Source organism: Neolamprologus brichardi, chromosome 19, assembly GCF_056152115.1.
Source record: "Neolamprologus brichardi isolate AB-2024 chromosome 19, ASM5615211v1, whole genome shotgun sequence".
NCBI lineage: Eukaryota > Metazoa > Chordata > Actinopteri > Cichliformes > Cichlidae > Neolamprologus > Neolamprologus brichardi.
In genome coordinates, this window is record NC_142122.1 from 4,449,490 (window position 1) to 4,460,013 (window position 10,524).

The following is a 10,524-nucleotide window of genomic DNA, read 5'->3' on the forward strand; positions in this document are numbered from 1 at the left end:
AGCTGACCTGGAATGTTAAAATGACTCAAAGTCCGACTGCAAATAATGTATAATAATAACAACAACAATAATAATAATAATAATAATAATCACCATCATCATAATTGATGGGAGTTTATTCTAAGCTAAGCTATCTATCAAGTACAAAAAAATATATATATATATATATATGTATATATATATATATATGTATATATATATATATATATATATATATATAAATATAATATGAATTTAATATGAATCTACAGTGAAAGACAGTTTTGTTTGTTTTGTTTTTTCATCCAACAACCCCAGAAAAATGACTCAGGACAGTATTTCTGAATGCACGGTACGATGGTGGCTCAGTGATTAACTCAATCGCCCAACAAGAAGTTGGCCCTGGGTTCAAACCTTTGGAAGACCCTTCTGCACATGTTCTCTTTGTGCTTCCTCTAGAACAGGGGTGTCGAACTCCAGGCCTCGAGGGCCGGTGTCCTGCAGGTTTTAGATCTCACCCTGGGTCTACACACCTGAATCAAATGATTATTTCATTACCAGGCCTCTGGAGAACTTCAAGACATGTTGAGGAGGTCATTTAGACATTTAAATCAGCTGTGTTGGTTCAAGGACACATCTAAACCCTGCAGGACACCGGCCCTCGAGGCCTGGAGTTCGACACCTGTGCTCTAGAACTCCAGGAACTGTTCCTGAAAACAAGGCTAAGTAATTCTGTCTGTATGAGTACTTTTGCAAATAAAAGTTCAATATAAAAGGAAAAACTGCATCATTCAGCCAAACAAATGCATCTTAGTGCATTCGTGTATAACCCCTGTCAATATTTGAAGCACGAATCTGAGTGAGAAAATATAAAAGGCTTTTTAAAAGGGGTTTATAGGAGAAGGTTAATAGCGTTATCTCTTTTAACTGAAATATTGCCTCCTTTTGACGTTACCAGGAAAGTAGTGCAACAGGCAGAAATAGCCGTGGTAATAAATCCATGATCTCATCACTAGTAGTGTCATTTCAACACTGTTTGCCAACCGAAGTACATATAGTTGATTAGACAAGTCTGTAAATCTAAACTGACTAGAAAGCTTGTGCTACACTAAAACCAGTGTAACAGTGAACTGAATTACAGCCTCTGTACTGACTTATAAAATAACACAACCAAATCTGATCAGAAGTGAGGAAACCAGTCATCTGTTAAAACCATTTATTTTGCTGCACAAACACTCCTCAGATTTTGATCATGTGAACACTGATGATAATTCTTACAAACACAATCTGCACATAATCTGCTGAATGCACTGTAGAGCCTGGCTTCAGATTTCTGAGGAATGAAGTGGTCTTACTGTGGAGAAACACTCAGAACTGTCCGGATGCTGGGAAACAAATACAAAGCACAAATTAGAAGACTTGCACCTATTAGTTTTTCATTTTTGCATCTAGTTAGTAATAATTGAGAAAGTATGTACCATTTGCCGTGCTTCATCAGTTCAATGGCATCGTTGACCTGGTCCAAAGTCATTTTATGAGTGATGAACTCATCCAGCTTCACCTTCTTGTTCAGGTAGGCTTTAACCATCTCAGGGACGCCATCCTTACTCTTAAATCCTGAGCCCCAGATATAAAAAGCATATTATAACATCAATTAGTCTTTTCTCACTTCAAGCCTTCTGGCAACTGTCACAGCACAGGAGATACTGTTCTTGATAATTTGGTGTGTGAAACCAATTATGGAAAATGTGCAGATGTTTGAATGTGCTGAATACAACCTGGTGCTTTTCAAAGTTCTGCACTCAATGTGCTGATGTAAAGTAGAAGAAAGTTAGCTGCATATGGACGCAGAAACACCCCCCAAAACTGGAAGCTGTGCTCAGTAATGCTGCGGTGGTGGTTAAATTAAACTACATTAGTTAGTGTGGATGATCACATGTGCCTCACCTCCAAACAAAGAGCCCTTCCATGTACGTCCAGCAATGAGCTGAATGGGTCGGGCTGCAAAGTCGTGGAGATCAGTCCAGCCAACCAGCACGCTGACACCCCAGCCTTTGATACAAGACTCCAAGGCACTACGCTACATAATAAAACCAGCCAAATGTCAGCTGACTTGCAAACATAGGGTTCTTGACCATATTTACAAACTGATCCAGTCTTTATTTGAATTTGTCAGTCTGCCTCACCATGACTGCCACGTTCCCGACACATTCCAGGGAGTAGTCCACACCTCCGTTTGTCATCTCAGCCAAAACTTCATTGATGGGTTTGTTGTGATCCTTTGGGTTCACAAACTCCGTGGCTCCAAACACTTTGGCCTTCTCAAACTTGTCTGGATTGATGTCAACGGCGATAATCCTTTTGGCTCCTGCAGCCTTGCAGCCCATGACTGCAGCCAAACCCACAGCTCCCAGACCAAACACGGCACAGGTGGAGCCTGGCTCAACCTGAAGGAAAAAAATTAGTCAGGTTGGATACTCTGGACTTGTTAAGACTTCATACAGTAACAAACATCAATCTTTGCCTGCTGTCAAACCTATATACACACCTTGGCTATTCCATTAGCCCACCATACACACCTTAGCAGTATTAACAGCTGCCCCATATCCAGTGCAAACCCCACACCCAAGGAGGCAGACTTTATCCAGAGGAGCAGCCGGGTCGATCTTAGCCACAGCCATCTGGTTCATCACAGTGTACTCAGAGAAGGTGCTGGTCCCCATAAACTGCAGCACCTTCTTCCCCTTACAGGTGAACCTGGATTCTGCTAAAGCCATCACATCATGACTATCAGCAGCCCTGTACAGAAAACACTGGTTAGAAAATAAAGTACTTTGTGGCAGAGGGTACATATAAAAGAAATTCTACAATCAAGCGAAATTAAGAAAACTATTAACTCACCACCCATTTTCACACTGATTGGTCTTAGGATTCTTACAGAAGCGACATTCCCGACACTGGGAGATGAACAGAGGGATCACCTTGTCTCCTAAAATTCAAAAGCAAGGCTGAGAATGCTGCATCTTACAGAGACCACCTGGTGAACGTGACAAGACAGACAAATGAAAGCTTTAACTGACCTGGCTGAAATTCAGTAACGCCGGGGCCAACGCTCTCTACTATGCCGGCTCCCTCGTGTCCAAGCACTGCTGGGAAGCCATCTTTGTGCATACCCTCAAAAAGGTGGTACAGGTCAGTGTGGCACACTCCAGTTGCAACAATCTGCATGAGAACACAGATGCTTGTTTCTTTTGGACACTTGAAGAGTTTGGCTTGTGGTTTTATCTATAAGCTTTTTACCTGACATAGCAAGAATGTGAAAGAAATGGAAACACAAGGGAATGGATAAAACTCTGTCTTTTGCTATACACATACCAGAAATACACCCAAAATGAGGAAGCATTTTGTTAAAGAAGAACATTTCTGGGGTTAAAATTTTCCCCGGATGTTATTAGGTCTTTATCTGAGTCCAGTGGCTAACATCTCTTTTTCATGGACTTTTAGAGATTAAATACAGTGGCTACACCCCCATCAAACCTGGTCACACATGGTTATTCTTTGTGGTAAAAGGTATCCAAGTCCCACAGTTTCTTTGGTCATACTGTGTGGATAGTGTACTGCAATTCCATAATGACTAGTTAAAAAAAACTGCTCACTGTCGCCTACAGCTTTTAGCCTTAGAAGTCATTTTGAACATTATTAAATGGTACAGAACCAACAAGTACTACTGAAAGACAATATTTTTCATATCTGCTCCCATCAGAGATTCAGTTTTTAGATAACTAATGGAGATAATGATAGCCTCATTTGCTAGCTAATGATAGCTGATAAAAAGCTGCATTAGTATACTTTATGAGAGCTAAAGGCAAGATTTACTGTGTGACATGTAGGTCTCATCTCTGTAACTCTGTGCCTCTTGTCAGTCAACTGGACATGAAATCTTGGAGAAGATGAGCCTGGAATTACTTTAAGATCCTAAAAAGGAGCTAAGAGTTACTTTACAAACAGTCTGCAGAGCATCTGTTTGTATTCTGACTGCATTTCACATTGAAATGTGCTGACATGTCACTAAACAATGTTGAGCAACATTTTGAAAGGAACGTAGTTTCACTGGGTCTGACTGATATCATACGTCCGCAAGTAAAAACTGTCTTATTTGTTTGATCTACAGGGTGGGGCATTTATATGGATTCACCGCAATAAAATGGGAATGGTTGGTGATATTAAAGTCCTGTTTGTGGCACATTAGTATATGTGAGGGGGCAAACTCCTCAAGATGGGTGGTGACCATGGTGGCCATTTAGAAGTCGGCCATCTTGGATACAACTTTTGTTTTTTCAATAGGAAGAGGGCCATGTGACACATCAAACTTATTGGTAATGTCACAAGAAAAACAATGGTGTGCTTGGTTTCAACATAACTTTATTCTTTCATGAGTTATTTGTTATGAGACATTACCAATAGGTTTGATGTGTCACATGGTCCTCTTCCATGAAAAAACTTTCTTTTTCCTCTTTTTTGAAAAAACAAAAGTTGTATCCAAGATGGCCGACTTCTAAACGGCCACCATGTCTATTTTTGTCACCTGCACTTTGTCCTTGTCAGGTTACAGTTGAAGAATTACATTTAAATATCAAATTGAATATTAGCTAAGAAGTGGAGATTCTGCTCTTTAGTTATTCGAGTTTTTATCTTTCAGATTTTTCACTTTTGCCTTATTACCCATTTTTTGTGTTTCACCATGAGAAACAGTTTCCTGCAACTTTTGCTTAGATTAGAACCCACCATTATGATTACTTTCATTCACCAACACAAGTGCACTAAGAGATCTCTGTGAATGTGTGTGTGTCGATTCTCACCTTGATCCGGACCTCATTGGCTTGAGGTGGGGCTACCTCAATCTCCTCAATCACCATAGGCTTGTTTGGCTCCCAGGCCACTGCTGCCTTGCACTTGATGACCTAAAGTGGCAGCGTGAAATGTCACATTTTTGGGGTGCTGCTGAACTATACCAAGATGGGTTTCTGGAGAGTTATGAAGAGCACCTACCCATGTAGCATTTGTCACTGAAAGTGCATTAATGCCTGCCTGGCACAACTCGAGAAATTTCAAACATCTTTAAATCATACTATTCAACTGGTGCAAGCAAGAGTTTGTGAAAAAGAGCCACTGTTTAACAGCAGAGTGGTTTTAATAGTTCAGATAAGGCTTTTCCTGCAGAAGGGCAAACATCACATGACAAGGAACAGTCTAAAGTCCATGTCTCATTTAACAAATGTAGTAAATGTAGACTCTGGAAATTGAATAACACAAAATAAACCATTTACTAAATCACATGTTGTTACATTACATAAATAAAGGGGCTTTTTGGTCATTATTTTTGAATTCCCTGCACTAAATTCTTGGGCATGCGCCATACTTTTCTTTTGGCCTTCCACAGCAGCATCCTTGCCAAAATTTGCAGTTGCACAAAACTGTCTCGATGCATTGAAAGTGCATTCAAGTCAAAATAGGAAACGCAATATTTCACAGATGTATCTCATCACAGTTTTATTGCAATCAAAGTAGTAACTCTAGGCTGGGCTTAGTGGAATAAACATGCATGTGTAAAAGGATATAGGTTAACAACTGCTGAACTGCCCTGAAACCCTTATCTGTAACACTTTCGGCTATTACAGTGTTCATGACACACCCGCCCACACTTAGACACAGAGGTACGCAAAATACATTTCAACCAAGTACAATACTTTAATGTGAGGTTTGCAACAAATTTTTTTGAAACAACAAAACACAAACAAACAAACAAACAACCCCACATTAAAACATTAAAGCTGTAAATGAGGCCTCCCATGTGGAATTATGTACCTACCTTACCAGCGGTGGACATTTCTGCAACTATGACAGAGTCACCAAAAAGTTGAAAACAACAGGAGCTGCAGGACTGGAGTCAGAGAAACTCGCTTGGACTTGCTGCTAAAATACTACAGCTGGAGAGGGAGTTATGCAACCACCAGATGGGCAGGGACTTTTCAATGATTGCAAACTGAAAACGGTTTTTCTTCTTCCCTTGCTTAAACTCATATGGAGAATAGATATGGAGGCTGCTGTGTTTGCACAAACAACCCACAGTCAACACAGATGGTAATAAATCATGGAAAAACTCACTTTTGTGCTGCGCTTATCAAAAACGATGACAACTTACAGAGCTACCTGACGCTGTATTTCTGTTATTTTGTTTGAGTGGCTATCGTGAGTCATTTATGCTGAATGATGTGAAAATTTACATTTATTTCTTTATAATTACGCAGTTTATGACACTCAACAACAATCATCACAATGACAAATTCACTGAATTGTTCTATAATTTTGAAAACTTTATATAGGATGTCAAGGAGGTGACAAAGATTTCGGTGGCACTCAAGCTTCACATTCACAGTTTGGAAATTTGACAGATGAATTCTTAGTCAACTGTACAATCACAGACGCGTAACAGTAAGTTGGCACATTAGAAATGTTAACTTTTGGATTTGTGTACAATGTAACTGGACTTTAGTAACAGTTCTAGATATTGCATCAGCCCTTTAGTCTTATATAGATAAAGGTCAATATGCAAGTCTTATAAACTTTATAATTATCAACTACTTTTCTCAAGACCTTGAAATAAAACTTGCTACAAACTCTCAAGTTCATTCCAGTCCAGGCTGTCAGTTATCTGTACCCCCAGAAAATCCCTGGTGACTACCTCCACAGCACTGTTGTCATTGATGAGTGTTTTGTCCTGAATTTGATGATCATCTTGGTCTTCTTGACGTTTTGGAACAGATTGTTAGCACTGCACAGGTCCACTGCTTCACCTTGTCTCTATAGGACAGGTCGCTGTTGTCCCTAATGAGACCCACCACTGTTGTGTCGTCTGCATACTTGATGATGTGATTAGAAGCAGATGCAGCACTGGAGTCATGTGTCACAGCGTGAACAGCAGTGGGCTCAGGACACAGACCTGAGTGGAGCCGATGGAGAGGGAGATGCTGTTTCCCATTCGCTGACTGAGGTCTGTTGGTGAGGAAGTCCAGCAGCCAGTTAACCATGGGAGTGCTGACTGTTTTCTACTCCAGATGTACCAAGCTCAGGTGGAGAACAGAGGAAATGGCGTCCTCTGGAGAGCGGTTTGGCTGGTAAGCAAACTGGAATGGGTCAAATATGGGGGGCATTAAAGATATGTAGTCCTTTACCAACTTCTCAAAGTTCTTCATCATTATGGGAGTTCGTGCGGCAGGGTTGTAGTCATTAAAACATGTGATGGGCACAGGGATGATGGTGGCAGACTTGAAACATGATGGCACAGTCTGCTCCAAGGAGTTGTTAAGGACTAAGGACGTGCGCTAGCTGGTCACCGCACTCCCTGAGTACTGTTGGGGTTTTTATTATGAGAGACAAGACAAATATGCTCCAGTTATAAGTTTTCACAGTTAATTAATAAAACATTTAAAATTTTAAATTCGTTTTACATGGCCTTGTGGACCGCCTCTCTCAGGCTCAGAGTCAAAGGCTGCCGCACCCAGGCAGTATACACTTTTTACTGCTGGTCACAGAAACCGAATGTTGACATGATCGGTCGAAAGAGCTGAGAGTGGCCTTAGGTCTCATACCAGCTCACGGCCAATCACCAGCTCTGCAGCTTTCTTGACCTCTCCTTATTTGGGGACGCCCTTTAGCAGGCAACACTCCCGTTACGATGAAACCACGTTTTGTCCTCCGGTCAGGCCCGTAGAGTTAAAGAAGGGGTGTAGAGTGCATACCATAACAGCAGATTTATGAACAAGGCCACATTCCTGTGAGGGGGTTGTGAGGAAGTGTTGTCTCTGTTAGTATCAGAGTAAAAGTCTACTTCCAAAACTCCTACATTACACTGTGTGCAACAAAGGACAAAACACAAATATGTGATACTAATTATGAGATATTAGCCTTAAAGATCAAAATAAATTCCAACAGTACCCATCCCGGAATGTTTTCCGTACATTCACTTTCCCCAGTGTTTTCCAGACATCATTGAGATTCAGCGCTTTCTCATCCGTGTGAAGACTGGATTTTATTGCAGGGGTGTTGTCTGTTGTAAATCTACAGAAAGATTTGTTGAGGTCATTGAGGTGTGGGTTGTTGTCATACAGTGTAGGGGTAGCCTAGCCACCTGGTGTTATAGGGTCACAGAAGAAACTGAACCTTCCAGCATAAATGCACAGTTCAGGCTGGCTCTAACTGTCTTGAACACAGCCTCATCACTAGACTTAAAAGCAGCATTCTGTACTTTTAGCTTTTTGCGTGCCTCCGGTGTCATCCATGACATCATCCAAAAAAACAAACAAAAAAAACCAAACAAACCCTAAATTGGACATTATATCTAGAAAAGTTCAGGACTGCCGTTCCCTGTTAAAATGTCCCCCAACTATTTAAGTGTATTCCAAAGGTTGTGAAGCAATCACCTCACTAACAGCTGACAACTTAAAAAGATACAGTTATGATAAAGTTTAACTGCAAGCAAAATGCATTTCACCCAACAGCATACTGTGGGGTTGGCACAAAGTTTTCCAAATAGTTTCTTTTTGCACCTGAACAGGATCTTTTGTAAATATGGGCTCTAACTGTTCACCTGGGGGAATGAAGAAACAAACAGCAGCTGGTCATTAGGAATCAAACAACAAATACATTACTGTGAGCTAATGTCATTTCGCTATTTCTAAGGTGTGACTTGTGACGACCTTCCCACTATCAAGAAAGTCCTGACCTGCTTTTATTGGTGATTGGCCGGCATGAGAGCATAGTCAGCTTATGCAGCTCACATGGGTCTTCCAGGCTATAAAAGCTGGTCTAGATGTACTATCCAGTCTCTACTCTACCCCACCTGGAAGCACCCAAATTGCCACTTGGTTATATTATGATAGGTTTTTATGTGAACTATGGGAAATTGCCCTTTGTCACCCACTTTGAGTGAGGTTGTGACAAATGGGAGATGTTCAATCCATTGGTAAGGTTAAAGTTTGGGTCAGTGCTAACTTGTTTGCTAGCATAGCTTAAAGCTGTTCTGCTTTTTGAGTACAGCCTGAATGTTTGGTATTCAGCACTGTGACCAATATCTTAATAAGTTCCACATAAGATAACATTTGGATTGGTTACATTAAGGTTGAGCTGTTCTGTGGTTTATGCTGAAGGAGAACAACAATAGTCTCCATTTTGCCTGGCCATTAAACACCTGTATTTTGGGATGAGTTTAGCTTCACGAGCCATGCATCCCCTTTAATAGGCTTAAGTGGCTGACCTCAGTATCGGAGCATGCTTTCTCTTTAGTCTGGCAGAAAATGTGGTTGAAGTCATTTTCTTGTGGTTTGTGGCCTTATGAAACACATGGCTTGAGTTTTCACAATTGGTTGTGGCATAACTGTGCCACAAGTGTAACTGGTATGACTTGAATAATATTATGTTTTAAATTTGGTAGTCTGGTCTGGCAGCTTTGGTATAGACAACATTGACTGAGCTTTGAATTAGCGTGAATTTGGTTGGTTCCCTCTTTGTTGGCAGCTTGGATGTTTTGGTTGTTTTGCTACTATGGCTGATTCTCATGCTTTAATTTGATTTTTTAATGCTGACTACTAGAGATTTTGCAAAGCGGTGTGGTGTGTTTGTTGCTGCAGGCCATGTGATGAGGTCGGGTGTACATTCAAGTAACAACACTTTGATTTTTACTTGATGTTGTAAGGTCAAATGATTTCCTGTTGACCCCATTTGCAAGAATGGATTTGCTATTTGGCGCAGATAATACTTGCGTGCGCTGCTTTCTTAGTTGCAGCCTACTGTTATTGATTTGCTGACAAAGGAAGATCAGCACTTGATGCAGCTTACCTCTTACTTCTAGGCAGTAAGGTTGCCCCAGATTAACCGCTCCATCTCTGTTTCACTTCACTGGCCACCAACTCATCAGTGATGTTTGTCTCCTGATGGGGTAGTTTTAATAAACTATCTTTTAAGTAAACTTGTCTCCCTTCCTTAAGACTAGCATCTTGACAGCCAACCTTCCACTGAGACGATTTCTGATAAAGCTTCAGTCAATAACAGATTGATCAACTGAAGGATCATCTCCTGTATCCAGTCTTTGCTTTCAGACTTCCAGATACACTCCATTGACTGGAGGTAATTTTCAACCCTGCCACTACCAACTTCTTCAAATTTGCTTGCAAATCATGCTGAAATACACCAGGATTTGGACTAAAAACACATTGGTAATCACTTTGTTACGGCAAAGAATACTATTGTTATGCCTGTCAAACAGTTGTCTTTAGCATTGTTTTTTGCTGATCTGACAAAAAGAAAAACTGGAATTTGTTAAGTGGCTTAAAAAAATGCTCTTCTGAAAATGGTCAAGCACTAGGACTGAAAATGAGTGAAAAAGCCACCAGTGTCCAAAAAACCACTTAAAAAGGTTTTCAGGAAACCTGCAGAACTATTGACAAAAACACACTACAGACAAATTAACACACAATTATGCCACACTAC

At 40.6% G+C, this 10,524-nt stretch overlaps 1 protein-coding gene across 1 annotated transcript; it reads right to left on the bottom strand.

Moving 5' to 3' along the window:
- Positions 1–1,181: 1,181 nt before the first annotated feature.
- Positions 1,182–6,005, bottom strand: LOC102799341 (alcohol dehydrogenase 1). Its single transcript, XM_006799345.3, has 9 exons — positions 5,849–6,005; positions 4,839–4,940; positions 3,060–3,201; positions 2,881–2,968; positions 2,559–2,778; positions 2,166–2,426; positions 1,927–2,059; positions 1,458–1,596; positions 1,182–1,364 (listed from the first exon to the last, which is right to left on the bottom strand). Exons 1-9 carry the CDS (start codon positions 5,864–5,866, stop codon positions 1,331–1,333), a joined length of 1,137 nt encoding a protein of 378 aa, XP_006799408.2. The 5' UTR covers positions 5,867–6,005; the 3' UTR covers positions 1,182–1,330.
- Between the last annotated feature and the right edge of the window lie 4,519 nt (positions 6,006–10,524).

Coding starts and splice junctions, on each gene's coding strand:
- LOC102799341 (XM_006799345.3), bottom strand. Junction 2,969..3,059: donor CGTTACTGAATTTCAGCCAG/GTCAGTTAAAGC, acceptor TTTGAATTTTAG/GAGACAAGGTGATCCCTCTG. Junction 1,365..1,457: donor CTGATGAAGCACGGCAAATG/GTACATACTTTC, acceptor TTTGTTTCCCAG/CATCCGGACAGTTCTGAGTG.